The 26,751-nt window shown below is 44.4% G+C and overlaps 1 protein-coding gene across 2 annotated transcripts; it reads left to right on the forward strand.

Annotated features, from left to right (window-relative positions):
• Window positions 1–319: 319 nt before the first annotated feature.
• LOC102982116 (eukaryotic translation initiation factor 3 subunit C) lies at window positions 320–23,874 on the forward strand. Of its 2 annotated transcripts, none has more exons than XM_007107329.3 (21): window positions 320–383; window positions 520–659; window positions 1,857–1,922; window positions 2,029–2,218; window positions 2,612–2,737; window positions 2,925–2,979; window positions 3,111–3,220; window positions 3,620–3,747; window positions 12,979–13,138; window positions 13,275–13,378; window positions 13,845–13,986; window positions 14,176–14,301; window positions 14,434–14,527; window positions 15,364–15,554; window positions 15,794–16,018; window positions 21,091–21,454; window positions 22,853–23,012; window positions 23,104–23,169; window positions 23,259–23,346; window positions 23,445–23,607; window positions 23,706–23,874. In XM_007107329.3, exons 2-21 carry the CDS (start codon window positions 559–561, stop codon window positions 23,786–23,788), a joined length of 2,742 nt encoding a protein of 913 aa, XP_007107391.1. In that variant the 5' UTR covers window positions 320–383; window positions 520–558; the 3' UTR covers window positions 23,789–23,874. The 2 variants fall into 2 exon arrangements, with proteins under 2 accessions (XP_007107391.1, XP_028338819.1); XM_028483018.2 differs by having other exon boundaries at window positions 13,278–13,378.
• Window positions 23,875–26,751: the final 2,877 nt, after the last annotated feature.

The raw sequence follows: 26,751 nt of genomic DNA on the forward strand, positions 1-26,751 counted from the left end.
AATACAAAGTCCGATCCGAAGTTTGCTCTAAGCCTGGCTCCAAAACCTTGCAGCTCATCAGCATCGCGTGGGCGCTTTAAGAAAGTAAACTCCTGGCCCTGAAATTCTGATTCCACAGGTGAGGTGTGTGGTTGGTTGGCTGGCTGTGAGCAATAACACCCGAGGGCAAAGCGCGCTCGAGTCCAGGAATCTCGAGACCCCCTCCTCCCGGCCAAGTTTACTGCAGGCCTGACCCTGCCCCCTGCGAGGCGCGAGGGCCACTGGGAGTTGTAGTCGCACAGTATAGTTCGTCAGCGTCTCCCGGAAGTGACGCAAAGGCCCCGCCTTCTCCTCGCCGCGTTTCCGCTGCTTCGGCTAAGCGGTGAGATTCCGGAGGTCAGCTGGTACGTACTTCTTTGGCCTCTTGTTTCGGGGAGGGGGACCCGGGTTGGGGTACGTGCGGAGACGGTGAGGATAGGGGTCAGGAGGTGGCGGCCCGGGCCCCTTCTCGTGGCCCGTGACTTTCGGGCTTTACCGTAGGTCTGGCCGCGCCCGCCGCAGCCGCTCAGCGCCGTCGCCATGTCGCGGTTTTTTACCACCGGTTCGGACAGCGAGTCCGAGTCTTCCCTGTCCGGGGAGGAGCTCGTCACCAAACCTGTCGGGGGTAACTACGGCAAACAGTGAGTGAGGGCCTGGGCCGTGGGGACCATTCGGGGGGGTGAGGGGTTCGGCGGGCTGTGGAAGGCCGCGTATATGGGAGGGGAATGGAAATGGGGGCGGTGAGAGCGGGTTCTAAGGATGTTGAGAGTTTAAGGGACCGGAGCAGTGTTGGAGGGACAACCGTAATGCTAAGGGTGCTGTGAATTGTGGGAATCCACCCACCAGGCAAAGGATAGAGTCACAGAGAAGAGGTTTCCCACTGGCTGGGTGTGTTGCATCAGCAAGAAACCCCGAATACTCGCTTGATACCTGGGAGTTCCTTGATGTGGCTCTGAGGTTCTTAAACATCTATTAGTATTTTCCTGTTGTTTAATCTCCATTTAAATACTCTTCTCCCATCTTTGCAAATTAAAATTTTTTTTTCCCTTTGGAACGTTGGAATGTTGTTTCTCAAACTTGTGTCATACACATGCTACCTTCATTATTTTTGTCACTTACCTGTACTTAAGAATATATATACGTACCACTTCAAAATCTTGTTTCAGCATAAAACTCATTTTTAAAGGTGAAAAATAGACTCTGTGTATACCCACGTGTATATGATTTCATATCTGTGCCACAAGTGGAAAATCAGCATCATTTGCTATAAAATAGGAAATAATTGGAAAAGCTAATAAGATGGAAAGAAAAGAGATATTGTTGCCAACTGAATGCTGTCTGTGGTCTGGCTTTTAATTATTAAGTGAAAATAACTAGTAATGGAGGTGTCAAAGCCGTTGAGACTCTTTCCTTGCCCTCGGCCTGTCACACTCTGGGAAATCCTGCTTTCTAGGACCTAGTTCAGGTACTACTTTTTCCATTCATTCTAGGTAAAGTACCTCTTTTTTCAACTTCTTTTAGTAATTCTTAGTGACTTGTGTCTGCACTTAATTAATTTTTTGACACAGTAAATAAGCACTTTCATTTGTTTATTTTGAGAGGCTGGAGACCGTCATTTTTTTAATGTGTTAACAACATTTTATAAAAGGCTTTACGTGAAGTAAGCTTAAAAGATTGAGTTCTATATGATGAGACCGTGAAGAGGAAGAAGAAAACAAGATGAGTGTGGTAAGAATGGGTTACCTGCCCCATCTGAGAAGAAAAAGAGAGATCATTTGGCAAGGCTGGAGCTAGGAACAGAGGTTAATGGTCTCTGGGTCTCTTTTCCTTCCAAATAGGCCATTGTTGCTGAGCGAGGATGAAGAAGATACCAAGAGAGTTGTCCGAAGCGCCAAGGATAAGAGGTGAGGCCATGGGGAGGCGGGGTGATGGGGAGTTTCTGGAGCAGTGGTGGGTTTTCTGGTTGGTGATGGTGGGCATGTGCAATGTGGTATTGGGCTGTCAAACCAGGTTTGAGGAACTGACCAACCTTATCCGGACCATCCGTAATGCCATGAAGATTCGGGATGTCACCAAGTGCCTGGAAGAGTTTGAGCTCCTGGGAAAAGCATATGGGAAGGCTAAGAGCATTGTGGACAAGGAAGGTGTCCCCCGGTTCTATATCCGAATCCTGGCTGACCTGGAGGACTATCTTAATGAGGTGTGATTCCTGTGGGTACAGGGGGATCTAGAAGGGGATTGTGGACCTGGAGCTTTCTCCTGACCCACACCCACGGATCATGTCTCCTCTGAGTTGTTTGCCAGATATTCAGTATTTCCCAGAACATAAGAAATAGGGGGATGAAGCAAGGAGAGGGACTTTTTTATGTTAAGAATTTTAATCGTATATATTTTTATATTACTTCTTATTTGTGGTTTTGTACTTTTGACACATAAATAAAGCATTAGTAAACAATGTGTTAACAGGTATAGTTATTAAGTAGTATAGATGTTTATAGATAGCAGGACCCAAAAGTTGTGAAGCCTGAAGTTTAGGGAATACTACTTAATCTCAGATCCCTGTTCTCCCTTTCTTCCCTATTCTTTCCTTCAGCTATGGGAAGATAAGGAAGGGAAGAAGAAGATGAACAAGAATAATGCCAAGGCCCTGAGCACCCTGCGCCAGAAGATCCGAAAATACAACCGAGATTTTGAGTCCCATATTACAAATTACAAGCAGGTGAGGGTGCTAGAGGGAGACTTCCTGAACTTGGGGACAGTGACCCCATGACTGAGACAAAAAAGTATTTGCAAATGGGAGGTGTGTGACTGGAGAAGGAATCATGAGAAAGCTCTGTGGGGTGGAGGAGGTGGGATGGGGTAGTTGGCAGGCATCCTTAATTATTCTCTCATTTCCTTCTGTCAAGAACCCTGAGCAGTCTGCAGATGAAGATGCTGAGAAGAATGAGGAGGATTCAGAAGGTGAGTGAGGAAAACCCTTAATCGCAAATGGTTAGGAGGTCTAAAATTAAGGGTTTCCTTGGCTTGTTTTCTTGTTTGCCATTCAGCTCTTCACCATTCTAACTCTTTTTTTCTCTCCCCTTTCCCACCAGGCTCTTCAGATGAGGATGAGGATGATGAAGGAGTCAGTGCTACAGCTTTCCTAAAGAAGAAATCAGACGCTCCTTCTGGGGAGAGTCGGAAGTACCTCAAAAAGTTGGAGGTAAGAGCCAGGGTTACACTGAGGGGTGGTTTGTCTGCTGTGGACCATTCTTGGGTCTCTGGGGAGAAGAAAAGACTCACAGAGCCCTAGGTTTGGGAGGGGTGGGGTTTAGCGGAGTCTGGTCTGGGGACATGTTTCCTCTTCGATTAGAGCACTGAGTGGCTTGGAATCTGGAGAACTAGATTCTGGGCCCAGCTCTGCCCCAGGGGAGCTGTGTGTCCCTGGAGCACGTTACCACTTCTCTCTGGGTCTTGGTGGTCCAGTCCAGCTCTTAATATCCTGACTCAGCCACTCTTCTTCTGCTCCTGAGAGTCTCTGAAACATGTGTCAGCAGGGAGAGCAGAGACCCAGGCAGTCTTCCCATCTTGTTTCTCCTGATCGTCTTTTTTTTCCTCTAAGGATGAAGATGAGGACTCAGAAGATTCAGAAGATGATGAAGATTGGGACACAGGTTCCACATCTTCTGATTCAGATTCAGAGGAGGAAGAAGGGAAACAGACAGTGCTGGCGTCAAGATTCCTTAAAAAGTAAGAAAAGTAGTGGTACTTCGGGCTACAGTGGGAGGGGTAGGAAGCTTTTAATCATCTTGAAAGTTGTTGCTCCTGTGGAGTCCTTTTATTTATTTATTTATTTTTCCCATTTCAGTTTTAATTTTTATTTGTCTTTTATTTATTTTTACACTAGAAAGTTTTTTATTGAAGTATAGTTGCTGTATAGTATTATATAAGTTGTGGGTGTACAGTATAATGATCCATAATTTTTTTTAACTTATTTTTTATCTTATTTACTTGGCTGTGTTGGGTCTTAGTTGTGGCATGTGGGATCTTCTCTACAGCATGCGGGATCTTTTGTTGCGGCACACAGGCTCTTCATTGAGGCATAGGCTTCTCTCTAGTTGTGGCTTGCAGGCTCAGTAGTTGCAACACGTGGGCTTAGTTGCCCCACAGCATGTGGGATCTTAGTTCCCCGACCAGGGGTTGAAGCCACGTCCCCTGCATTGGAAGGCGGATTCTTAACCACTGGACCACCAGGGAAGTCCCTAGTGATCCATAATTTTTAAAAGTTATACCCCATTTATAGATTAGTTCCCGGTGTTGTACAGTATATCCTTGTGGCTCAGTTTATACCTAGTGGTTTCTACCTCTTAATACCCTACTCCTATATTGCTCCTCCCCCCATGGAGTCCTTTTAGATTGTAGAGGCCAACAGAGGCATCTCAGAGTCAAGTATGTTAGTTAGCTAAGGTCATAAAGCTAATGTGTCCTGCAGATGAGATTTGAAGGTTCCAGTGTCCAAATATTTAACCATGACATTACTTGCTGCATGTGGACTGTTTATCTCTCTTTGATGCTGATTAGCTGTGTGATATTGGATAAGCTACTTAACCTTTCCAGTCTTCAGTTTTATCTTTTGTAAAATGGAGTGGTACTTGACCCTGTCTCAAGGATACCTGCAAAAATATAGGGAGGTGATACGCCTGGCTCAGCCCGGGACTGGCATGTGGTGTGCCCTCAGTGACGGTAGCTTCTCTTCTCACTCTTCCTGAGAACCTAGCATATAGCATATAGACTGCAGCAAGCCTTCCTGAACTTTACTAGTGTCGTCATGGTGTGGGGGAGGATTCTGATTTGGATTCTGGTCACAGTCCTTACTACTTTCGTATCTGTCAACTTGGGTGAGTTACTTAACCGTCTTAGGTCCTAGTTTCCTCCTTTGAAGTCAAGGTGACACCTGTCCCCGTGTATTCTACAGAAGTCGAGTATCAAGCTCAGTGATAACTGGCAGAAATACTGATGCTCTAAGGGTTGCTTTCCTGCTTTTAAAAGTTGGGGTTATGCAGCTTCAGGAGTTAGTGAGTTCCCTCACACTAGAGGGGTCAGACACAGCCATTTTATTGAGAAGCATTTTTCATTGTGTGCTCCAGGGAACACTGGTCAAATGCAGGGGGAGTATTGTGTATCTGATGTCTTTTTACTCACAACAGTTCTGACACCATATGTGTTTTTTTCTCATACCAGCTAGTTATCCAACTCTCTGGACACCGACTGGGTGTTCAACACTAATTCAGTTCTGACACTACCCAAAGTTAGCATAGACCCCGTGAGACTGCCACCACCTTAGAGGCCAGTTGTAAGTTCCAGGTGTGGCTCCCGTACTTCTGACCCACCAGCTCTAAATTCAGAGAGTTCCTACAGTCCCCTCCTCAGATTCGATAATTTGCTAGATCAACCCACAGAACTCAGGAAAGCTCTTTACTTACTATTACCAGCGTATTATAAAGGATACAACTCAGGAACCGCCAAATGGAAGAGATGCATAGGGCAGGGTATGGGAGAAGGGGCAGGGAGCTTCAGTGTCCTCTCTGAGTTCACCATCCTCCTAGCACTTCAGTGGTTCATCAACCAGGAGGCTCTCCAGATTATCATTTAAGGATTTTTATGGCGGCTTCATTACATAGCCATGATTGGTTAAATCGTTGGCCGTTGATGATGGGCTCCATTTCCAGTCCCTCTTATCCTCGAGGGTGGAGCTATAAGTTCCACCCCTCTAATCATGCTTTGGTCTTTCTGGAAACCAGCCCCCATCCTGAAAGCTTTCTAGAGACCTGTCAAGGCCTCATTAGAATGAAAGATGCTCTTATTGCTCAGGAAATTCCAAGGGATTTAGGAGCTCTGTGTCAGGAACTGAAGACAGAGACCACATAAATATTTTTTATTATGTTACAGTATCATATTCTCTTCTTGGAGAGTTTACAACCGTGTATCAGTTAAGCAAAATAGATCTGTTTAACTTTGTTTCATTAGCTATTTCTTAAATTTGCTTTACTGTGAAACTCATATTTTAAGCCTACTGACATCCTATAGAACTATCAATCTTATTATTGGTTCATATCTTTTATATCTCCTTTGTGTTTTTGTCTTTTCAATAATTGTGTATTGAAGTCTCCATTATTTGTACCAGTGTGTGTAGTGTGCACTGCACATGTGCATTGCACAAAGGCTCCTGTCTGAGGGAACAAGTGGGGACTAAGGTTAAACTTAGGACATCATGAGAAAAGAAAACTACAGACCAGTATCTTTTATGAATTTAGATTCAAAAATCCTCAGCAAAAACCACTCCAGCAACATACAAAAAGGCTTTTACGGGCTTCCCTGGTGGCGCAGTGGTTGCGCGTCCGCCTGCCGATGCAGGGGAACCGGGTTCGCGCCCCGGTCTGGGAGAATCCCACATGCCGCGGAGCGGCTGGGCCCGTGAGCCATGGCCGCTGAGCTTGCGCGTCCGGAGCCTGTGCTCCGCAACGGGAGAGGCCGCAGCAGAGGGAGGCCCGCATACCACAAAAAAAAAAAAAAAAAAAAAAAAAAAAAAAAGGCTTTTACATCATGACCAAGTGCAATTTATCCTAATAATGCAAAGTTATTGTAATGCACGACAGTCAATTAATGTAATACACCATATAAATAGGATAAAGGATAAAAACCATATAGTCATCTCAGTAGACACAGAGAAAGTATTTGAGAATAATCCTAACACTCATGATAAAAGCACTCAACAAAGTAGGAATAGAAGGGGGCTTCCTCTGCTTGATAATAGGGCATCTTTGAGAACACACATACAGTTGACCCTTGAAAAGCATTGGTTTGAACTGTACAGGTCCACGTATACGCAGATGTTTTTCAATAAATGCGTGCTGTAGTACCACACGGTCCATGGTTGGTTGAATCTTCAGATGCAGAGGACCAACTGTAGAGTCACATGCGGATTTTTGACGGGGGATTGCCACCCCATCCCCATGTCACATTCCACATTGATCATGGGTCAGCTGTATATCTTCTGTCCTTTTATTTTGTACTTTACGATGGTGTATGTTTAGAGATGGCTCTTACAAACACAACTCGTTTTTTTTCTTTTTCATCTCATGATCATTGCTGATTTTTTTTGTTTTCAATTGCGCCACTCATAAAATTTACCGTTAATCATTTTTTGTTTTTTGTTTTTTTTTGTTTTTTGTTTTTTTTTGGTTTTTTTTTTTTTTTGCCGTACGTGGGCCTCTCACTGTTGTGGGCTCTCCCATTGTGGAGCACAGGCTCTGGACGCACAGGCTCAGCGGCCACGGCTCACCGGCCCAGCCGTTCCGTGGCATGTGGGATCTTCCCGGACCGGGGCACGAACCCGTGTCGCGGCACGTGGGATCCTCCCGGACCGGGGCACGAACCCGTGTCGCCTGCATCGGCAGGCGGACTCTCAACCACTGTGCCACCAGGGAAGCCCCCGTTAATCATTTTTTAAGTGTCCAATTCAGTGTCATTGAGTGCATACACTCAGTTGTGCAACCACCACCACTGTCTCCAAAACTTGATCTCTGCTTTTTAATCTATGCAGGTTAATTTACATTTATTGTGATTATGAATGTATTTTGTTCTTGCTCTCTTATTAATGTGCTTTCTGTTTATCCTCTTCCTATTTTTAACTTCCTTTTTTAACATAAATTTATTTAGTTATTTATTTATTTTTGCATTGGGTCTTTGTTGCTGCGCGTGGGCTGTCTCTAGTAGCAGCAAGCGGGGGCTGTTCGTTGCAGTGCGTGGGCTCTCATTGCGGTGGCTTCTCTTTTTTAAATTAATTAATTTTTTTTATACAGCAGGTTCTTATTAGTTATCTACTTTATACATATTGCTGTATATATTGTCAATTCCAATCTCCCATGTTGGCATTTCTTGTTTTGGAGCATGGGCTCTAGGCACACGGGCTTCAGTAGTTGTGGCATGTGGGCTCAGTAGTTGTGGCTCGTGGGCTCTAGAACACAGGCTCAGTAGTTGTGGCCCACGGGCTTAGTTGCTCCGCGGCACATGGGATCTTCCCGGACAAGGGCTCAAACCCGTGTCCTTTGCATTGGTAGGCGGATTCTTAACCAGTGCGCCACTGGGGAGGCCCACCACACATATTTAAAGTTAGCAATTTGATAAGTTGTGACATGTTTATACTCATGAAACCATCACTACAATCAGAGTAAATAAAATCCATCACTCCTAAAAATTGCTTTATGCCCCTTTGTAAACCTTCTCTCCTGCCCCACTTCTCTTTGCCCTTTCTGCGGTCAACTGCTGATTTGCTTTCTATCACTAGATAAGTTGGCAGTTTTTAGAGTTTTATATAAATGGATTCATACAGTATATAATTTGGGAGAGATTTGGCTTTCAATTATTTTTCAGAATAATTATTTTAAGATTAATCCTATATTATTTTTACTTTAGAGATTACCCTTGGTATATTTTTTTAACCTGTGAAATTTTACTTTGTGTACCTAGCCCACCTGATCCCCCCCGCAAAAGAAAAGTCTAAAATTACATTTAGTTAAAATGTCAAGTGTCAGAGGTTGGGTTAACCATGGGATCCTCAAAGGCCTTATTGACATTAAGAGTTTGTGGCTTTGTAGTGTCAAAGAATAATTCAGAGACACTATTTTACTTGTACAACAAAGTAGACCAACTTTTAAGATCGATTTCCAACCAAGACAAAAAAGAATTTGATAAGAGAAAGAGGAATAAGGAGAGAGGGAAAAACCACAGACGGTGGTGGGAATGTTGAATTTTGTTTGCACATTTGTGTGTGTGTAAACTCATTAGCTATCTAAGCCAGCCAAGGTTAGTTTCAGTTGTTAATGGATTATCTAGAAACATGACAGGCTGTCCCTATAATGTCTGCCAGCATCCTTTTTCAACATCTCCATATTAAACCAGTCTATGCCCTTCCTCTCATCAGAATTCCTCAGCTTTCATCTTTTGGTCAAAACAAGCATGTAAAGGAACACATTTAATCTCAAGAGCTTCAGTTTCTTTGATGTGGGATAATAAGGTTGTCTAGCAACATTGAAGCACCTGGATATTAGATAGTGGATTTGGGCAGAAAATATGAGGATAGTCACAGATACAATAAGAGAAACATTTAGGACCTTTATTTAATTTTCTAATCAGGCTAAGCCTATCTGGGAGAATGTCTTTAAGAATCACTTTAGTGTACTTTTAATCAAGTGGTTTTTTTCTTAAATGATTTGTTTTTTCCAAAGTATTTATCCAGGTTCAGTAAGATGTTATTTATTGCACATCTTTATTTATTAGCCTTGACTGACCAGTATTTGAGATCAGTTTTATTTAGGTTTAATTCTTTTTAATTTTTAGCTGAGCCACATGGCTTATGGAATCTTAGTTCCCTGACCAGGGATTAAACCTGTGCCCTCGGCAGTGAAAGCTTAGAGTCCTAACCACTGGACTGTCAGGGAATTCCCTATTTAAGGTTAATTCTTAGCTAAGGAATTTGGTAGTTTGGGGCTAAAATGTTTAAATTATTCGTTATTTTGGACCATACTTACTAGAGGTAAATTACAGATCACATATTTGTGTTTCTGAATTTGTAGTTAGGGTAGGAATTCTTAAGTACAAACTGATGAAATCTAGTATCTTGGACCCCTTCTCATAAGTTACCATGTTGGAGTCTTAATCAAATGTGAATACTGGTTTGCAATCTTGGGAGCTCCCTGGTAAAATCTGAAACTATCCCCATGCACAGGAGACAAGGAGAGACCGAAGAAAGAGGCAGACCACTCCAGATTGGTAGGTGGCAGGTGTAATAAGCAAGGGAACTTAAATACAGTGTTTATCTTTGGCAGCCTCAAGATGAATAGATCTCTGCACCTGTCTTCCAGAATCTTAAGAGTTTTTATGTAGAGGCTATAATAGAGCTCAGTCACATATTCAGATCAGATGGTCTCAACACATTGCTCTCAAGGCTGCATCCTTGAAGTGGCTTCTAAAGGTGGGAACCGTGAACAGAACGTACATTCCAAGGACGGGGAGTAAGGAGCCTCCAATACCCTGGGCCCAGCTCTTGGGTCAACCCATGGTCACATCCTCTCGACGACCTCTTCCAATAGTGAGCAACCAAGATTTTTACTGTGAAACTTGGATAATGATGAACTGATTCAAAAGAAGTTAAAAGAGGAGGAATACACAGAATACGTTTGTTGTCTCAATTATGAATCCTAATCTGAAGGGTTTTGGAGAAAGTTGTCTATATATGATAGGGTTGCCCTGTGGAATCTCGCCGAGATGCTATCTGCTTCTAAGAGCTACCTGCTTCTGGAGGCCTTTTTTTTTTTTTTTTTTTTTTTTAAATAAATATTTATTTATTTATTTTTGGCTGCGTTGGGTCTTCTTTGCTACGCGTGGGCCTTCTCTAGTTGCTGCAAGCAGGGGCTACTCTTCGTTGCGATACGTGGGCTTCTCACTGCGGTGGCCTCCCACGCTGCGGAGCACGGGCTCTCGGCGCGTGGGCTTTAGTAGTCGTGGCTCGCGGGCTCCAGAGCGCAGGCTCAGCAGCTGTGGCGCACGGGCCTAGCTACTCTGCAGCATGTGGGATCCTCCCAGACCAGAGCTCAAACCCGTGTCCCCTGCATTGGCAGGCGGACTCCCAACCACTGCGCCACCAGGGAAGTCCCCTGGAGGCCTTTTTTAAAGTGAACCTCAGGATAGATCTCTGGTGGGACTGGATCTCCAAGTTGTTAGGATCCTAAGGAAGAGTGTATGTCTTGGGGCTGTAGATCATAGTTGTGGTTAAGAGGGTGTGGAATGGTCCTTTTCAGTGTAGTTTTAGGACTAACTTCTATTGGTGTCTCTTAATGTCTTCAGTTTCTTAGCTGTGTATTTAGGTGGAGGTGTATCTGGTGACGTCCCTCTAGCTGAGAGCATAAATGTCAGTTTTCTGATCGATTCTAACAAGATGAGAATATACCAAGGTATAATCTGTCATACGGGAGAGATCAAGTCAAGTTTTAGGTCTTTCAGTTAGAATTTCATAGGGTGAGAGTTTGTGTTTTTGAGGTGTGAATCACAATATCCTGAGGGCTTCGAGTAAAACTTCAGGCCAAGGATAATTAAGTTCTTTTGAAGTTTAGACAGCATTGATTTTTAAATAGCATGAGGTCCTGTGATCTCAGAGCTTTGGGGATAGATGACGCAGACCAAGCAGTTTCAGCTTAATGAACACACTTCACGTATTTGCAAAGGATTTTACCTATGAAATGAGTTTTTATCATTAGAGAGTATTGCATTAGTATAGGAGGAAAAACCTTTAAGCTTCTGTTGAATTATGGCATAGGGAGTTCCCTGGTGGTCTAGTGGTTGGGATTCGGTGCTGTCACTGCCATGGCCCAGGTTCCGCCCCTGGTTGGAGAACTGAGATCCCGCAAGCATCCCACAAGCCACGTGGCATGGGCCCCCCAAAAAAAATTATGGCATAAATCTTTTGGCAAGGGCAAGTTTTAATCCAACTGGCAAATGTATAAACTATTACTAAAGCATATTCAAACCTTTTAAGCTGTTAAAATGAAATTTATTTATAAATGTTTAAATGGTGGTGGTGTGTTTTTTTTTTTTTTTTTTTTTTGTGGTATGCGGGCCTCCCTCTGCTGTGGCCTCTCCCGTTGCGGAGCACAGGCTCCGGACGCGCAGGCTCAGTGGCCATGGCTCACGGGCCCAGCCGCTCCGCGGCATGTGGGATCTTCCCAGACCGGGGCGCGAGCCCGGTTCCCCTGCATTGGCAGGCGGACGCGCAACCACTGCGCCACCAAGGGAAGCCCTAAATGGTGTTTTAATTATAGATAACTTGAATGTCTGTTCAAGTCTTTCTGGAGAGATTTTTTTCTCAGTATCTTTATAAAGTTTGAAATAATTTGTCCTTGTCATTTGGTTTATATTTCATTATGTAAGTATTAAAGTTTGGAAATGGTTTCAGACATCAAATAGCTTAAATCCACTTTGAGGTAGCCAGTGATCTTTTTGTCTTTTGTTGGGGATATTTTGTTGTATTGAACAGTTTTTTTTTAATTCAGAATTTATATTAATAATTGTCATAAGAGGGGAAAGAAAGGCAGGGAAAAGCAGCCAGCCTGGGAACCACAAAAATTTTTTTGCACTTTTTTTTTTTCTAAGCACTGATTTTAAACTGATAAATCAGTTGGTGATAAAAAGATTAGTCTGGGGACTCCCTGGTGGTGCAGTGGTTAAGAATCTCCCTGCCAATGCAGGGACACGGGTTCAAGCCCTGGTCCAGGAAGATCCCACATGCCGTGGAGCAGCTAAGCGTGTGCACCACATCTACTGAGCCTGCGCTCTAGAGCCTGGAGCCACAATGCCTGGAGCCCATGCTCCGCAAAAAGAGAAGCCGCCGCAGTGAGAAGATGGCGCACTGCAACAAAGAGTAGCCCCCACTAGCCGCAGCTAGAGAGGACCCGTGCACAACAACAAAGACCCAACGCAGCCATAACTAACTAACTAACTAAATAAATAAATAGATTTATTTATTTAAAAAAAAAAGATTAGACTGGACAGAGCAAGTAGTACCAAAGGACAACTGTGTTGCTCATGGATTCTTTGGAAAACCTTAGAGTTTAGTTGTGGAGCAACGTGACAGGCTGTTTCTGTGTCTGTGGCGGCCTGGTTAGCACCTCTGTCTTATTAAACTAGGCCATACTCTTTCCTTCATACGAGTTGCTTAGTGTAATATGGTAACAGACCTTGGTAAGTGGTCTGGCAGATTCAAATGCTTAGTGTTCCTTGCTTTGGTTATGGTTACAGTTATCCATAGGTCATTCTTGTAGAGTGTAACTTGGACCCAGGAAGAGAAAAAGAGGAATTTTGTGGGAGGAAGAAGCCTCAAGGTGGAGACGGGGCTGACCCTTCATCTTCTCCTGTGTCTCTTGACAGGGCCCCCACCACAGAGGAGGACAAGAAGGCAGCTGAGAAGAAACGGGAGGACAAAGCCAAGAAGAAGCACGATCGGAAATCCAAGCGCCTGGATGAGGAGGAGGAAGACAATGAAGGCGGGGAGTGGGAAAGGGTCCGGGGTGGAGTGCCCCTGGTTAAGGTGAGGATTTTAGAACGAACAGGAATGGGGAAACAGTTTGGGAGAGCATACAGGTACCCTCCTGGTCGGATTCGGGGGAACAATTAAGGCAAGAACAGGTTTCTGTCAGCCTGCACATAACTTGTGTGTTACCTAGGAGAAGCCAAAAATGTTTGCCAAGGGAACTGAGATCACCCACGCTGTTGTCATCAAGAAACTGAATGAGATCCTACAGGCACGAGGCAAGAAGGGAACTGATCGGTAAGATTCGTGGGCCTGGGCTATGTCATTACAGGGTGAAAGCTCATTTTCTCTTAAGACACAGGGTGGAGGTTGGTGGGGAAATAGTGCTATTTTGGGAAGATCTGTGTGTGGCTTCAGTAGAAGGAATGATGTACTTGGACTACACCAGTCTATTTTCCGCTGTTTGTATTCTGTTTGACCTTAGATCAATCACTTAACCTTTGGGGGCTGTTTTCCCATCTGTAAAATGGGAATAATACTCATCTTCTTTAGTTATTCAGTGACTAAAGAGGATGGTAGATTGTTAGCATTATTGCTATTTCTGTTTGAAATTTATGAGGGAGAAGCAAGTATACAGGTGGTGAGGCTAGGGGTGGGTATTGGGAACGAGGCTGCCTTTCTTGTCTGAAGAGGGCGTGCTGTATGACAGGATAAGACTTTTTTATTTGTTTCCTGTGCCTCACCCAATTCTGTACCCCTCCAGTGCAGCCCAGATTGAACTGCTACAGCTGCTGGTTCAGATTGCCTCTGAAAACAACCTGGGAGAGGGTGTCATCGTCAAGATCAAGTTCAATATCATCGCCTCTCTTTATGACTACAACCCCAACCTGGCCACATACATGAAGGTGAGAACAATAACGAGCATCCCACGACAGAGCTGGTGGGTCATGGGAAGGTGGCTAGTGACTCAAGACTCAAGGACTGTTGGGGCAGACTTGGTGGTTGAAGGCCCGTGGATTCCTGGTGAAGGGCTCTTGGGAGGCATCTGCTTGTTCCACCTTCACACCTCTGACTGCTGTCTGATCTCTTGGCAGCCTGAGATGTGGCAGAAGTGTCTGGACTGCATCAATGAGCTGATGGACATCCTGTTTGCAAACCCCAACATCTTTGTTGGAGAGAACATTCTGGAAGAGAGTGAGAACCTGCATAACGCTGACCAGGTAAAGAGTGGATTTGGCAGACTATTTGGAAGTGTGTGTTGTCTGCTTTGGGAAGGCTTGTTGGAGACAGAAGGGTTGAAGTCCAGGACTGGAATCTGGGCTAATTTATTTCCTCCTTTGCCTTCTCTTCAGCCACTGCGTGTCCGTGGCTGTATCCTAACTCTGGTGGAACGAATGGATGAAGAATTTACCAAGATAATGCAAAACACTGATCCTCACTCCCAAGGTGAGCCCGAGCAAGCATGGGCATCAGTGAGAGGAAAAGTGCAGGGATTAAAATGAAGGATTATACTAAGTGAGAATGTTCGGAGAGCCAGCCCTTCCTCACCGCAGCATTCATACCACAGGACCTCTTTAAAATACTGGACCCCACTCCTGTAGCTTCTGATTCAATAGGTCTGGGTGAGGCCTCACATTTTGCATTTCTAACGTGTTCCTAAGTGATGCTGTTGTCCGCTACTTTGAGAACTGTTGGGGTATGATGATCTCTGTCCATTTGGCTTGTTTAGCTTGTACACCTAAAGCATTAGAATGGGGAAATGCAGGACATTTGCACAGTAAAATGTGAGTGTCCACATGTGTCCACCAAGTCAAAGGTGAATTGATGAACAAGACAGCTCGGGGCCTTCATGCTCATGGAGCTTACATTTTGGTGCTGAAGCAAGGCAGTTCTACAAAAAAATGAACGAGTCAGTTGTAGGTAATGTAAAGTGTGAATTAGAAATTCAGATCGGGACATGTGACAGAGGATGTCTGGAGTGGTGGCTGCTTTAGATAATGGTTGAAGAAGCATCTGTAGGTAGGGCCCATTTGAGGTGAGAGCTGAATGAGAAGGAGGAGGAGGAGTTAATCAGGGGAGGAATTAGCAGAAGAGAGTGCCTGACAGTAATGGAAAGTGAGCTTGACATGTCCCAGGAGAGGATGGTGTTTTTAGGGCACAGTGAGTAGACTTTTCTGATGGGTACAGGAAACACATGCAGAGGTAATTGGATTGATGAGGGACATACGATTGGGAAAGACTGGGTACTTGGCTAAGCTGAGGGTGGGTGCTCTCCCTGCCAGAGTACGTGGAGCACCTGAAGGACGAGGCACAGGTGTGCACCATCATTGAGCGTGTGCAGCGCTACCTGGAGGAGAAGGGCACCACTGACGAGATCTGTCGCGTCTACTTGAGGCGCATCCTCCACACCTACTACAAGTTTGATTACAAGGCCCATCAGCGGCAGCTTACCCCCCCTGAGGGCTCCTCAAAGGTAAGTGCTTGGCCACCATGTCAGAGGGGAGAGGGGTGTGTCCATCAGTTCTGCATGTCTGTCAGGACTTCATGGCAGATCTTCTATTCCCTGGGGACTGTCTGTGGTGGAGCAGAGGGACTAGGAAGAGGCTGGGTGGGGTCTCGTCTTTGGTTGCTGAAGGCTGAGCCATTTAGAACCATCGTCCTTGCTGTATCTCCTCCTCCAACAATATCTCCTCCCACCCCCTACCCCTCCAGTCAGAGCAAGACCAGGCCGAAAATGAGGGTGAGGACTCAGCTGTGCTGATGGAGAGACTGTGCAAGTACATCTATGCCAAGGACCGCACAGATCGAATCCGCACATGCGCCATCCTCTGCCATATCTACCATCATGCTCTGCACTCCCGCTGGTACCAGGCCCGTGACCTCATGCTCATGAGCCACCTACAAGACAACATTCAGCACGCGGACCCGCCAGTACAGGTAGGATGGGAAGGAGGCGCTCTGGCCGTGCTGGCAAAGGGAAGACCAGGCCAGGCCCCTGTCCTCTCTGTTCAGTCAAAGTGGCTCAGGCAGATTAGCCACCTGTCTGGCTAATGCAGATACAGGGAGACACTTGGTCCTTCCCGAGTGCTAGCATTCTTTGATTCTCCTACATGTTAACATAGAGTCCTCTGGGATAGGATTTGGGTTCAGCTAACATTTATTATAACCACTATGTGTCTGGTTTGGAACAAACATTAGGAGATCATCTTACTTAAAAAGATGAAAAAGCATTTAAGCAGTTAAACTGAGAAGGACAAGGACCCAAATACAGTGTGATGTGTGAAACATAAAATTTCGTGTGTGGCAGCATTGTGAGGACATTTTCATGTAGGAGTATTACAGCTGTGTCTAGGTATAGATCCTATAAATGTGTGTTTAGAAAAGTTGTGAGGTATTTATGTGTAAAACTTTTGGTGAGCCTGTCTGGTGGGTGCATTTTGAATAGCACACCTATTTTTTATTCCATTGTATGAATTTATCACAGGTTCTTGATTTTACTCTTGATAGATACCTGATCAACCAGTTTGGGGTATTATAAATGAAGCTCTTGTGATTTATGTATAAGTTTGTGTGGATGTATGGTTTCTCTTGGGTAAATACTTAAAAGAGTGGAATTGCTGCATCATAGTGTAGGTGTATGTCCAGTTTTATAAGAAGCTCAAAAATGGGACTTCCCTCGTGGTGCAGTGGTTAAGAATCTGCCTGCCAATGCAGGGAACACGGGTTTGAGCCCTGGTCCGGGAAGATCCCACATGCCGCAGAGCAACTAAGCCCACAACTACTGAGCCTGCGCTCTAGAGCCTGCAAGCCACAGCTACTGAGCCCCTGCTCAGTACTGAGTACTCTGCTCAACGAAAAGTAGCCCCCGCTCGCTGCAACTAGAGAAAGCTTGCGCGCATCAGTGAAGGCCCAAGGCAGCCAAAAGTAAATAAATAAATAAATAAATTTTAAAAAAGAAAGAAACTCAGAAATGGTTGTATCATTTTTCACTTCTACCTTGTCAATAGTTAGTGTTGTTGGTCTTCTTAATTTTGGCCATCATGGTGGTTGTCTTATGGTATCTCAATGTGGTGTTAGTTTGTATTTCCCTGGTAACTATTGAAATTGACTACTTTTTAAATGTTTATTGGCCCTTTATATATCTTCTTTTGTGAGATGTCTGGTCAACTTTTGCCCCCCCTTTTTTTTAAAGATTGGATTATTCATCTTTTTATTATTGAGTTGTAGGAAATCTTTATATATCCTGGATACCAGTCCTTTGTCAGATAAATGTTTTCCAAATATTTTTTTCCAGTCTGTGGTTTGCCTATTCATTTTCTTAACCATGTGTTTTGATGTATATTCTAATATACCAGTTTTATCTCTTTTGGTTATTTTCTGGGCCCTATCTAAATAAACTTTTTCCTACTTGAAATTCATAAAGATACTCTTTTTTTATTTTTAGTTTTTGGAAGTTATTGTGGTTTTAGCTTTCACATTTAGGTCTATGTTTTCTGCATGTGGTGTGAAGTCAGGGTCAGAGACGTTCTTTCCCCATTATATTGCTTTGGTGCCTTTGTGGAAAACCACATGAAAAACCAACCACATGACCCTGTAAATGTATTTCTGGGCTCTCTATTCTATTCCATTCATTCATCTTTTTGTCCTTCCTTATGCCAGTTCCGCACTGTCTCGATGGCTGTGCCTTTAGAGTTAAGTCTTTTTTAAAAATTAATTAATTAATTAATTTATGGCTGCGTTGGGTCTTCATTGCTTTGCCCAGGCTTTCTCTAGTTGCAGCGAGCAGGGGCTGCTCTTCATTGTGGTGCATGGGCTTCTCATTGCAGTGGCTTCTCTTGTTGAGGAGCATGGGCTCTAGGCGCACAGGCTTCAGTACTTGTGGTACTCGGGCTCAGTAGTTGTGGCTTGCAGGCTCTAGAGCGCAGGCTCAGTAGTTGTAGCGCACGGGCTTAGTTGCTCCACGGCATGTGGGATCTTCCCGGACCAGGGCTCGAACCCTTGTCTCCTGCATTGGCAGGCGGATTCTTAACCACTGTGCCACAAGGGAAGTCCCTAGAGTAAGTCTTGAAGTCAGGTAGTATGACTCCTCCAACTTTGTTGTTTTTTAAGAATAGTTGGAATGTTCTGTGACATTTGCATTTCCACATAAATTTCAAAATCAGCTTGTCAATTTGTGCAAAAATGCCTGCTGGGATTATATTGAATCTGTAAATCAATTTTTTTTTTTTTTGTAAATCAATTTTGGGAGAACTGACACCTTAACAACTTAGAACCTTTTGATCTTACGTGTTATTCTTCATTTAATTTCTTCAGTTTCTCTCTGCAGAGGTAATACACATCTTTTAAAAAATTATTCCTGAGAACTATACGGTTTTTGATGCTATCGTAAATACAATTTTTAAATTAAATTTTTTTTTATTTTGTCCACCTGGCTTGCGGGATCTCAGTTCCTCAACCAAGGATTGAGCCTGGGCCACGGCAGAGAAAGCACTGAATCCTAACCACTAGACCACCAGGAAACTCCTGTTAATTTCATTTTTAAATTGTTAACTACCAGTATCTAAAAATAGAGTTAATTTTTTTACGTTGGCCTTGGATCCTGCCATTTTGCTAAATTCAGTTTTAGTCTGGCCTTCTGTCCTCTGTATTTGCAGATTCAACCAACTGCAGATTGAAGATATTTGGGGAGAGGGGGAGGGATTTCAGAAAGTTCCCCCCAAAAAGCAAAATTTGCCTTGTTTGGTAACTATTTACATAGCACTTACATTGTATTAGGTGTTACAAGTAATCTACAGATGATTTAAATTACATGGGAGGACATACCGTAAGTTATATTCAAATACTATGCCATTTCATGTAAGAGACTTGAGCATCTGCAGATTTTGGTATCCATGGAGGGTCCAGGAACCAATCCCCCATGGATACTGAGGGACAGCTGTATTGGGTCTAGTGTTTTATAGATTCCTTAAGTTTTTTTTACTGAATTAATCATGTCATCTGCACATAGGGACAGTTTTATTACTATACCAATCTCTGAGACTTTTCTTTCTTTTTTCTTTTTTGCCATATTGTAATGACTCAAATCTCTAATACTTAGTGCTGAATAGAAGTGAGAGCAGACATCTTGCCTCCTTCCCAGTATCAGCAGGGAAGCAGTGAACATTTCACCATTAAGAAGAATGTTATCTATTTTTATAGATAGTATTTTTGTAGATAGAGTTTCTCAGATTGATGGAGTTCTCTTTTGATCCTAGTTGGCTGGGAATTTTTGTCCTTAATAGGTGTTGAATTTTGTCAAAATCTTTTTCTGCATCTATTGAAATAATTCACAGTTATTTCTCCATTATTCTGTTTATATGGTGAATAACCATGATTTTAGATTTTTATATCACATTTTCATTCCTGTGATATATCCTACTTGGTCATGGTATATTATCTCTTTTATGTATTGCTGGATTTTGCTTGCTGGTATTTTTTTAAGGCTCTTTGTATCTAAGTTCATGACCAGTATTGACCTCTATATTTTTGTTGTCAGTAAAGACTTGGTCTTTCCCCCTCCACACCAAAATCCATACTACCTACAATCTTCCCTATCTTAATTATTAACAAGTCCATCTTTTCAGTTGCCTAGGCACAGAATCCTTGAATTCATCTTTGATTCTTGTTTTTCTCTCAAATTTGATTCCCCACCCATTTGTGTTGAAAATCCCTATCTGACCACTTATTATCACTTCCACTGCTACCCTCTGGTCTAAGCCACCATCATGTTCCCGGTCTCTCTCTCTGCTTCTGCCCTTATATCCCTTCAGGCTGTTCCTTCTTTTTCTTTCTTTTTTAATGTTTATTCCTTTTACTTTTTAAATTAATTTATTTTTGGCTGCATTGGGTCTTCATTGCTGCGCGCGGGCTTTCTCTAGTTGTGGCAAGTGGGGGCTGCTCTTCATTGCGGTGCGCGGGCTTCTCATTGCAGTGGCTTCTCTTTTGTTACAGAGCACGGGCTCTAGGGCGTGCGGGCTTCAGTAGTTGTGGCGCGTGGGCTTAGTTGCTCTTCGGCATGTGGGATCTTCCCGGACCAGGGCTCAAACCCATGTCCCCTGCTTTGGCAGGCAGATTCCTTTTTTTTTTTTTTTAATTTTAAATAAACTTATTTATTTTTGGCTGCATTGGGTCTTTGTTGCTGTGCACGGGCTTTCTCTTGTTGCAGTGTGCTGGCTTCTCCTTGTGGTGGCTTCTCTTGTTGCGGAGCATGGGCTCTAGGCACACGGGCTTCAGTAGCTGTGGCATGTGGGCTCGGTAGTTGTGGCACACAAGCTTAGTTGCTCCACAGCATGTGGGATCTTCCCGGACCAGGGATCGAACCCATGTCCTCTGCATTGGCAGGCAGATTCTTAACCACTGTGCCACCAGGGAAACCCCTTCAGGCTGTTCTTAATGCAGCAGCCAGAGTAACCCTGTTAATAAAGTCAAATTATGTCACTTATTTGCTCAAAAGCTTCCTGTGGTTTCCCATCTTAAAATCTTTAACATGGCTTACAACGCCCTGTGCTTGCCCAGCCTCCAGTTTCTGATCACATCTTTTACCAGCTCTAGCCATATCGCATTCCTTGTCTTTGAATACGTCTGGCATAGGGCCTTTGCACTTTTCATTTTTCCTAGAATATTCTTCCTCCAGAGATCTGCATGACTTGCTCTTTCTTTTTCTGTTAGGTCTTTATTTTTAAACATCCCCTTCAAAATGAGGCCTTCCCTGGTTATCCTACATGAAATTGCGAGTTCCCACCACTACTGCCACCACGCAGACTCCCTTCTTAACTCCCTCGTCTGCTTTATTTTTCTCCTTAGCTTGAGTCACCACCTGCATATTATACTTAGTTTGTCCTCCACACCCCTGTCCCTAGAGTGTAAGCTCCATGGAAGGGGAGGAACTGGTCTATTTGTTCTCTGTCCTAACCCTGTGAAAGACTTGCCTTGTGGCTATCACCTCTGAGCGCATTGCCCTTCGCTCTTAGATCCTGTACAACCGCACCATGGTGCAGCTGGGCATCTGTGCCTTCCGCCAAGGCCTGACCAAGGATGCTCACAATGCCCTGCTGGACATCCAGTCAAGCGGCCGGGCCAAGGAGCTTCTGGGCCAGGGTCTGCTGCTGCGCAGCCTGCAAGAGCGCAACCAGGAGCAGGAGAAGGTGGAGCGGCGCCGGCAGGTGCCCTTCCACCTGCACATAAATCTGGAGCTGCTGGAGTGTGTTTACCTTGTGTCGGCCATGCTCCTGGAGATCCCCTACATGGCCGCCCATGAGAGTGACGCCCGCCGACGCATGATCAGCAAGCAGTTCCATCACCAGCTGCGGGTGGGTGAGCGACAGCCCTTGCTGGGTAAGTGTGGGGCTCTGTAGTGCATCAGACTTTGCTCGTTTGTTCCTTGATTACTTGTAATCAGAGGATTAAGAGAAGATAAAGGGAGTAAACTTTCCCACAAGATGATTCCATTCGATTTAATGGCATCTCCATGTATGGCCTAAAAGCATCATTTTTACTAAGTAGTCTCCCTGGTCTCTTACCATAGGACACGTTGTCTTAGCTTACAAATTAAGCTCTCTGCTTCCTATCATTCTCCCCTTCAGTCTGTATTTCCCTTCAGTCTGTATTTGTCAGTACTATCTTTCTACCAAGTGTATGATGTTATACACCCCTGGCACCTTCAGAAGTTCTTCATTGCCTGTAGAATAAAGTCCAGCCTCCTTAGTCAGTAAGATAAAGTCTCCATGACCTGATTCCAACAATATTTTTAATTTAGTATGAACTTATGTAGTACTTTTTTCTGCCTGGCACTAAGTGTTTTATAAATAATAATAATTAATTTATTCTTCATTAGTCATAACCCTATGAAGGTACTATCATGACCCCCCCTTTTTCCTGATTAAGAAACTGAGGCACAAAAGTTAAGTGACTTTACCCAGGGTTAACACAGCTGGTATGTGTCTCTCTGACCTTTTCCTCTTTTTCCCTTTCATCCATATTATTTTTTAGCTAACTGACTAGACCCTTGGCATTCAAGAATCTAACATTGGCTTCTTTGAGCACTTTTAGAGATCCGATCATTCAATCCAGAGGTTGAGTGAGTTGTGATTTCACTGGGAAAGGAATTTGAATTGCGCCCTTCCTGTAAGGCTGGTGCATGGAAGGACTTGGCAGCTGAGCCAAGCTTACTGTCCACAGCCACATCCCTCTACAGATTTGTCCTCTACTGGTTGTGTGTATGGTCATATTAAGTGCAGGCGCACTTTAGGCAAATTTTGTTTGGGTTAAGTAGTGATGCTTTAATTTGTTTTGTTTTAATTGGAAAATTGCCAGTGAAAATCTGTATGTCCAGCATCTCTTAGGGCTTCCTGGTTCACATTCCCCGCCTCTCTACTACTGCCTGCAGTGGATGTTAGACATTTTTTTTAGGTCAGTGAACCTTGTAAGAATCTGATAAAAGCTGTGGACCCTTTCCTAGGAAAATGTGCATAAGGGTACACACAGCAATTTGTCAGCATTTTCAAGGAACTCACCAATCCCCTGAGGCACATCATAGACTAAGTCTAAATGTAAATACAGTTATTCTGATATTAAGTGACTTGTACAGTCACATGGCTACTTAATGGAGAGCTGGGAGAGTCTCAGTCCAGTTGTTTGCTCTCCTAGCCTGGGTTCCTCCTTAAGTAGTGCTTGTGGGGGAAGGAGCCCTCATCCCAAGTTTCCCTAGGCCCTCCCTCATTCCCAACCTTTCAGGTCCCCCCGAGTCAATGAGGGAACACGTGGTCGCTGCCTCCAAGGCCATGAAGATGGGTGACTGGAAGACCTGCCACAGTTTTATCATCAACGAGAAGATGAATGGCAAAGTGTGGGACCTTTTTCCAGAGGCTGACAAAGTCCGAACCATGCTGGTTAGGTGAGCAGAGAACAAGACCCTAGTGGGTGGGGAAGAAAAGACTTGGTCTCCTTCACTGAAGATCTCCCCCTTTTCTCCCTTCTCCCCACAGGAAGATCCAGGAAGAGTCACTGCGGACCTACCTCTTCACCTACAGCAGTGTCTATGACTCCATCAGGTAGGATGGGCCCTGAGGAGGCACAGGAGCCCCAGCTTTGTGGTCAAGGATCCTAATTGCTCCCTGCTCTTCGCCTTCTTTCTCCCCAGCATGGAGACACTGTCTGACATGTTTGAACTGGACCTGCCCACTGTGCACTCCATCATCAGCAAGATGATCATTAACGAGGAGTTGATGGTAAGGGCCATCAACATGGGCACATGGGCAGGTGGAGTCACGGAGAGATTGGAGTGCAGGAGACTGATCTGTCCCTTCCTCCGCCTCACTTCTGTCAGGCCTCCCTGGACCAGCCGACACAGACAGTGGTGATGCACCGCACTGAGCCCACCGCCCAACAGAACCTGGCACTGCAGTTGGCTGAGAAGCTGGGCAGCCTGGTGGAAAACAATGAGCGGGTGTTTGACCACAAGCAGGGTACCTATGGTGGCTACTTCCGAGGTGAGTGCTTCCATCCCCTCTGCGCTCCCAGAGTCCTGGCCCCCTTACTGCTTCTCCCTTGGCATTCACCCCCTCCCCTCCCCATCTCTCTCCTGCAGACCAGAAGGATGGCTACCGCAAAAATGAGGGCTACATGCGCCGGGGTGGCTACCGCCAGCAGCAGTCTCAGACGGCCTACTGATTGCTTGACTTCAGTCCTCAGTGCCCTAAACCATTTCAACGTTTAGGTCCCACCACACCCCAGTCATTAAAGGTCTATTTAGAGTTGCTGCAGTTCTGCCTGTCTGTGTGTCGCCAGAGGTGTGTTGGACACATTTATTTGCTAATTATATTTCTAAGCTTCTATCCCATGACAGGCACAAGGCTCAGGATGCAGGGATGACTTGCACATATCCCTGACTTCAGAGAGCTTGCTGCTCTTTGACATTTGACCGGAAAATTGTAATAACATGTGATAAGTTATAATGGGTACTTTTTTAAAAGGTGGTGGGTATATTGAATAGGATGTGATTATGGGGCATAAATGTCAGGGAAAGCATAATGGAGGCGGTGGTGATGGATGTTGCAAGTGGATGGGTGGTGGTTCACCAGGCAGGGAAAAGGGAGAGTTAGTCTAGACCCGTGTGAAGTGTAGTCCTCAGACCAGTGTGGATGCACAGTTAGCCTGTCCATGACAAAACAGGCACCATAATTAAGAGTAAGCACTGAGAAGCTTTGCCATTGCTGTGATATCTAAGCATGTGATCGATTTTCTAATTTGTGTGTATAGTGTTTTCGAACGTATTTACCCACAATAGGCTGGAAATTTTTTTAATGGCCCTTCACCACATTTGAAAAGCATTGAGGTAGGCCAAGGAAAAAGAGCAATTAAACAGGATGAGAGGAGCAAAAGAATAGTGTGGTTGGTATAAAGTGTTTGTGGAGTATGTGCAGAAGATCAGCTAGGGGCTTAATCCAGGGGCCATCTCATGAAGGCTAAATGCTTTGGACTTGTGGAAACCAAATAGAATGGATCCATTTTTAAGAAGGGTAATGGAGCAGTACTGTGGAGTATAGCGTTGGAGGCAGAGAGCCTACCAGAGTAAAAAGCATCTAAAGCCAGGGTGGGGCTTTCCTGGTGGCACAGTGGTTGGGAATCCACCTGCCAATGCAGGGGACACGGGTTCGAGCCCTGGTCCAGGAGGATCCCATGTGCAGCGGAACAGGCCCGTGCGCCACAGTTACTGAGCCTGCGCTCTAGAGCCCGTGCTCTGCAACAAGAGAAGCCACCGCAATGAGAAGCCCATGCACCGCAACTAGAGAAAGCCCATGTGAGGCAGTGAAACCCAACACAGTCTAAATAAATAAATAAATTTTTAAAATAAATAAATAAAGCCAGGATCGGGTTGGGATCAGAAGTGGGTTGGGATCAGAAGTGAGAGAATGATAGAAGAGGGATGTATGTGTCAAGCTGTGGGGTTCTGTGACAGGTTGAATCTGAGAGTATTAAGAGCGACAGATTCTCATGTCTGGGGATAAATTGACAGTAGGGATGTTATCAAGAAATTGTTGGGCTAGTCTTTGTGTTCAGAAATACAAGAAGAGCAGGGGTGCAGAGTGGGCTTGATAATGAGGTTGGTTTTACGATTGTTGAGTTTGAGGTTCCTCTGGGACATAAGCAAGGCAGTTGGAGATTAAGGTTTGGGTTGCGTATTAATTAGACTATTAAGCTGCTCTAACCAATGGACTCCAAAGCAATAATTCACACAAAATAGTTTAGTTCTCATGTGACAGTCCAGAGGTAGGTGTGTGGCCCTGGCTTGGAGTTAAGCAACTATATTACAGGATCATCTGGGGACTCAGGGTCCTACTGTCATAATGCTTCGCCATCCCCTAGGTGGTGGTTCTCGTCTGTATGGTTGAAGCTAGTGCACCAGCCCCACATCTTTGTTCAGGCCCATAGGAAGGGGAAGAGAATATAGAGGGCCTGGAAATTACCCTGATCCCATGGGCTAGAACCTAGTCTCAAATTCTTAACATCCTGTGGAGAAGGCCAAAATGCCTCTTTCTGGATGGTTGTGTGTTCATTTAAACTTGGGGGTTATATTATTAAAAGAGGAATGTGGACCATGGGGGCACAATTATTAGTCTGTCACAGAAGGAAAAGAACAAAAGATTTTGGATTGAGTAGCTTATAAATGGTTGTCAAAAGTACAGTACTGGGTAACATTTATCAGAGCCAGCATTATTGACTGCTTACATGCTGGGTGCTTTACATGCCTTACTTCATTTAATCCTTCTAGAGTAACCCTATTATCTCCATTTTGTAGTTGGGAAAACTGACATTAAGTGATTTGCCTGAGATCACATAACTAGGAAGTGCGGTAGATAGATGTACAATAAGGCAGCCTGACTCTATGATCCCAGCTCTTAATCGTTGTACTTAGTGATAATTATAGTTCAGGAACGGTCAGCATAGAGGAGGAGACAGCTAATGACTGAACTCTCAACATGTGAGTGGTAGGTGAAAGGGAAGCCAAAGAAAGGAGTGGCCACAGAGGCAGTAGAACCAGGGAGGAAAGGTGATGGAAAGGCTGAAGAGTATGCATCTCTAGACTAGGCTTCCCCGTACTAAATTTGGCCAGTTTAGCATCCTTTGGCAGAAGGTTGAGTCATTGCGTTGCCCGGTTCCAAGAAGTCCCTTTCCATTTTCCAGTCTAGAGCTGGTAACCACTGAACAGTGTTGTCAAAGCTTTTTCTGTCTGGGGCTAGATATTAAATATTTTAAGCTTTGTAGGCCACATGTGATCCGTCACATATACCTTTTTTCTTTTGAACAACTCTTGAAACATGTAAAATCCAGTCTTGGCTAACTGATTGTACAGAAACAATCCACGGACCAGATTTGCCCCGATCCCTGCCCTAGATACAGAGTGATTGGTACCACCTGGAATTGTACCACATGGCATTATTGACAGGGGCCTAGAATACGTTCAACATGATTTTGCCTCAGCCTGGCCTTATGGAAGGAGGCAAAGTATGACCTCTGCCAATGCAGGCCCTTCAGGTTTTTTTTGTTTTGTTTTTTTTTAAAGATTATTTATTTATTTATTTTTGGTTGTGTCAGGTTTTAGTTGCAGCACGCGGGCTCTTTGTTGTGGCTTG

Source organism: Physeter macrocephalus, unplaced genomic scaffold (assembly GCF_002837175.3).
Source record: "Physeter macrocephalus isolate SW-GA unplaced genomic scaffold, ASM283717v5 random_3, whole genome shotgun sequence".
Classification (NCBI taxonomy): domain Eukaryota; kingdom Metazoa; phylum Chordata; class Mammalia; order Artiodactyla; family Physeteridae; genus Physeter; species Physeter macrocephalus.

What these genes read in the sequence shown, in the direction of transcription:
- LOC102982116 (XM_007107329.3), top strand. Translation starts at nt 559, where the DNA reads ATGTCGCGGTTTTTTACCACCGGTTCGGACAGCGAGTCCGAGTCTTCC. An exon ending in GCGTCAAGATTCCTTAAAAA is followed by an intron (nt 3,748 to 12,978) that starts GTAAGAAAAGTA and finishes GTCTCTTGACAG; the next exon opens with GGCCCCCACCACAGAGGAGG. An exon ending in CTATGGTGGCTACTTCCGAG is followed by an intron (nt 23,608 to 23,705) that starts GTGAGTGCTTCC and finishes TCTCTCCTGCAG; the next exon opens with ACCAGAAGGATGGCTACCGC.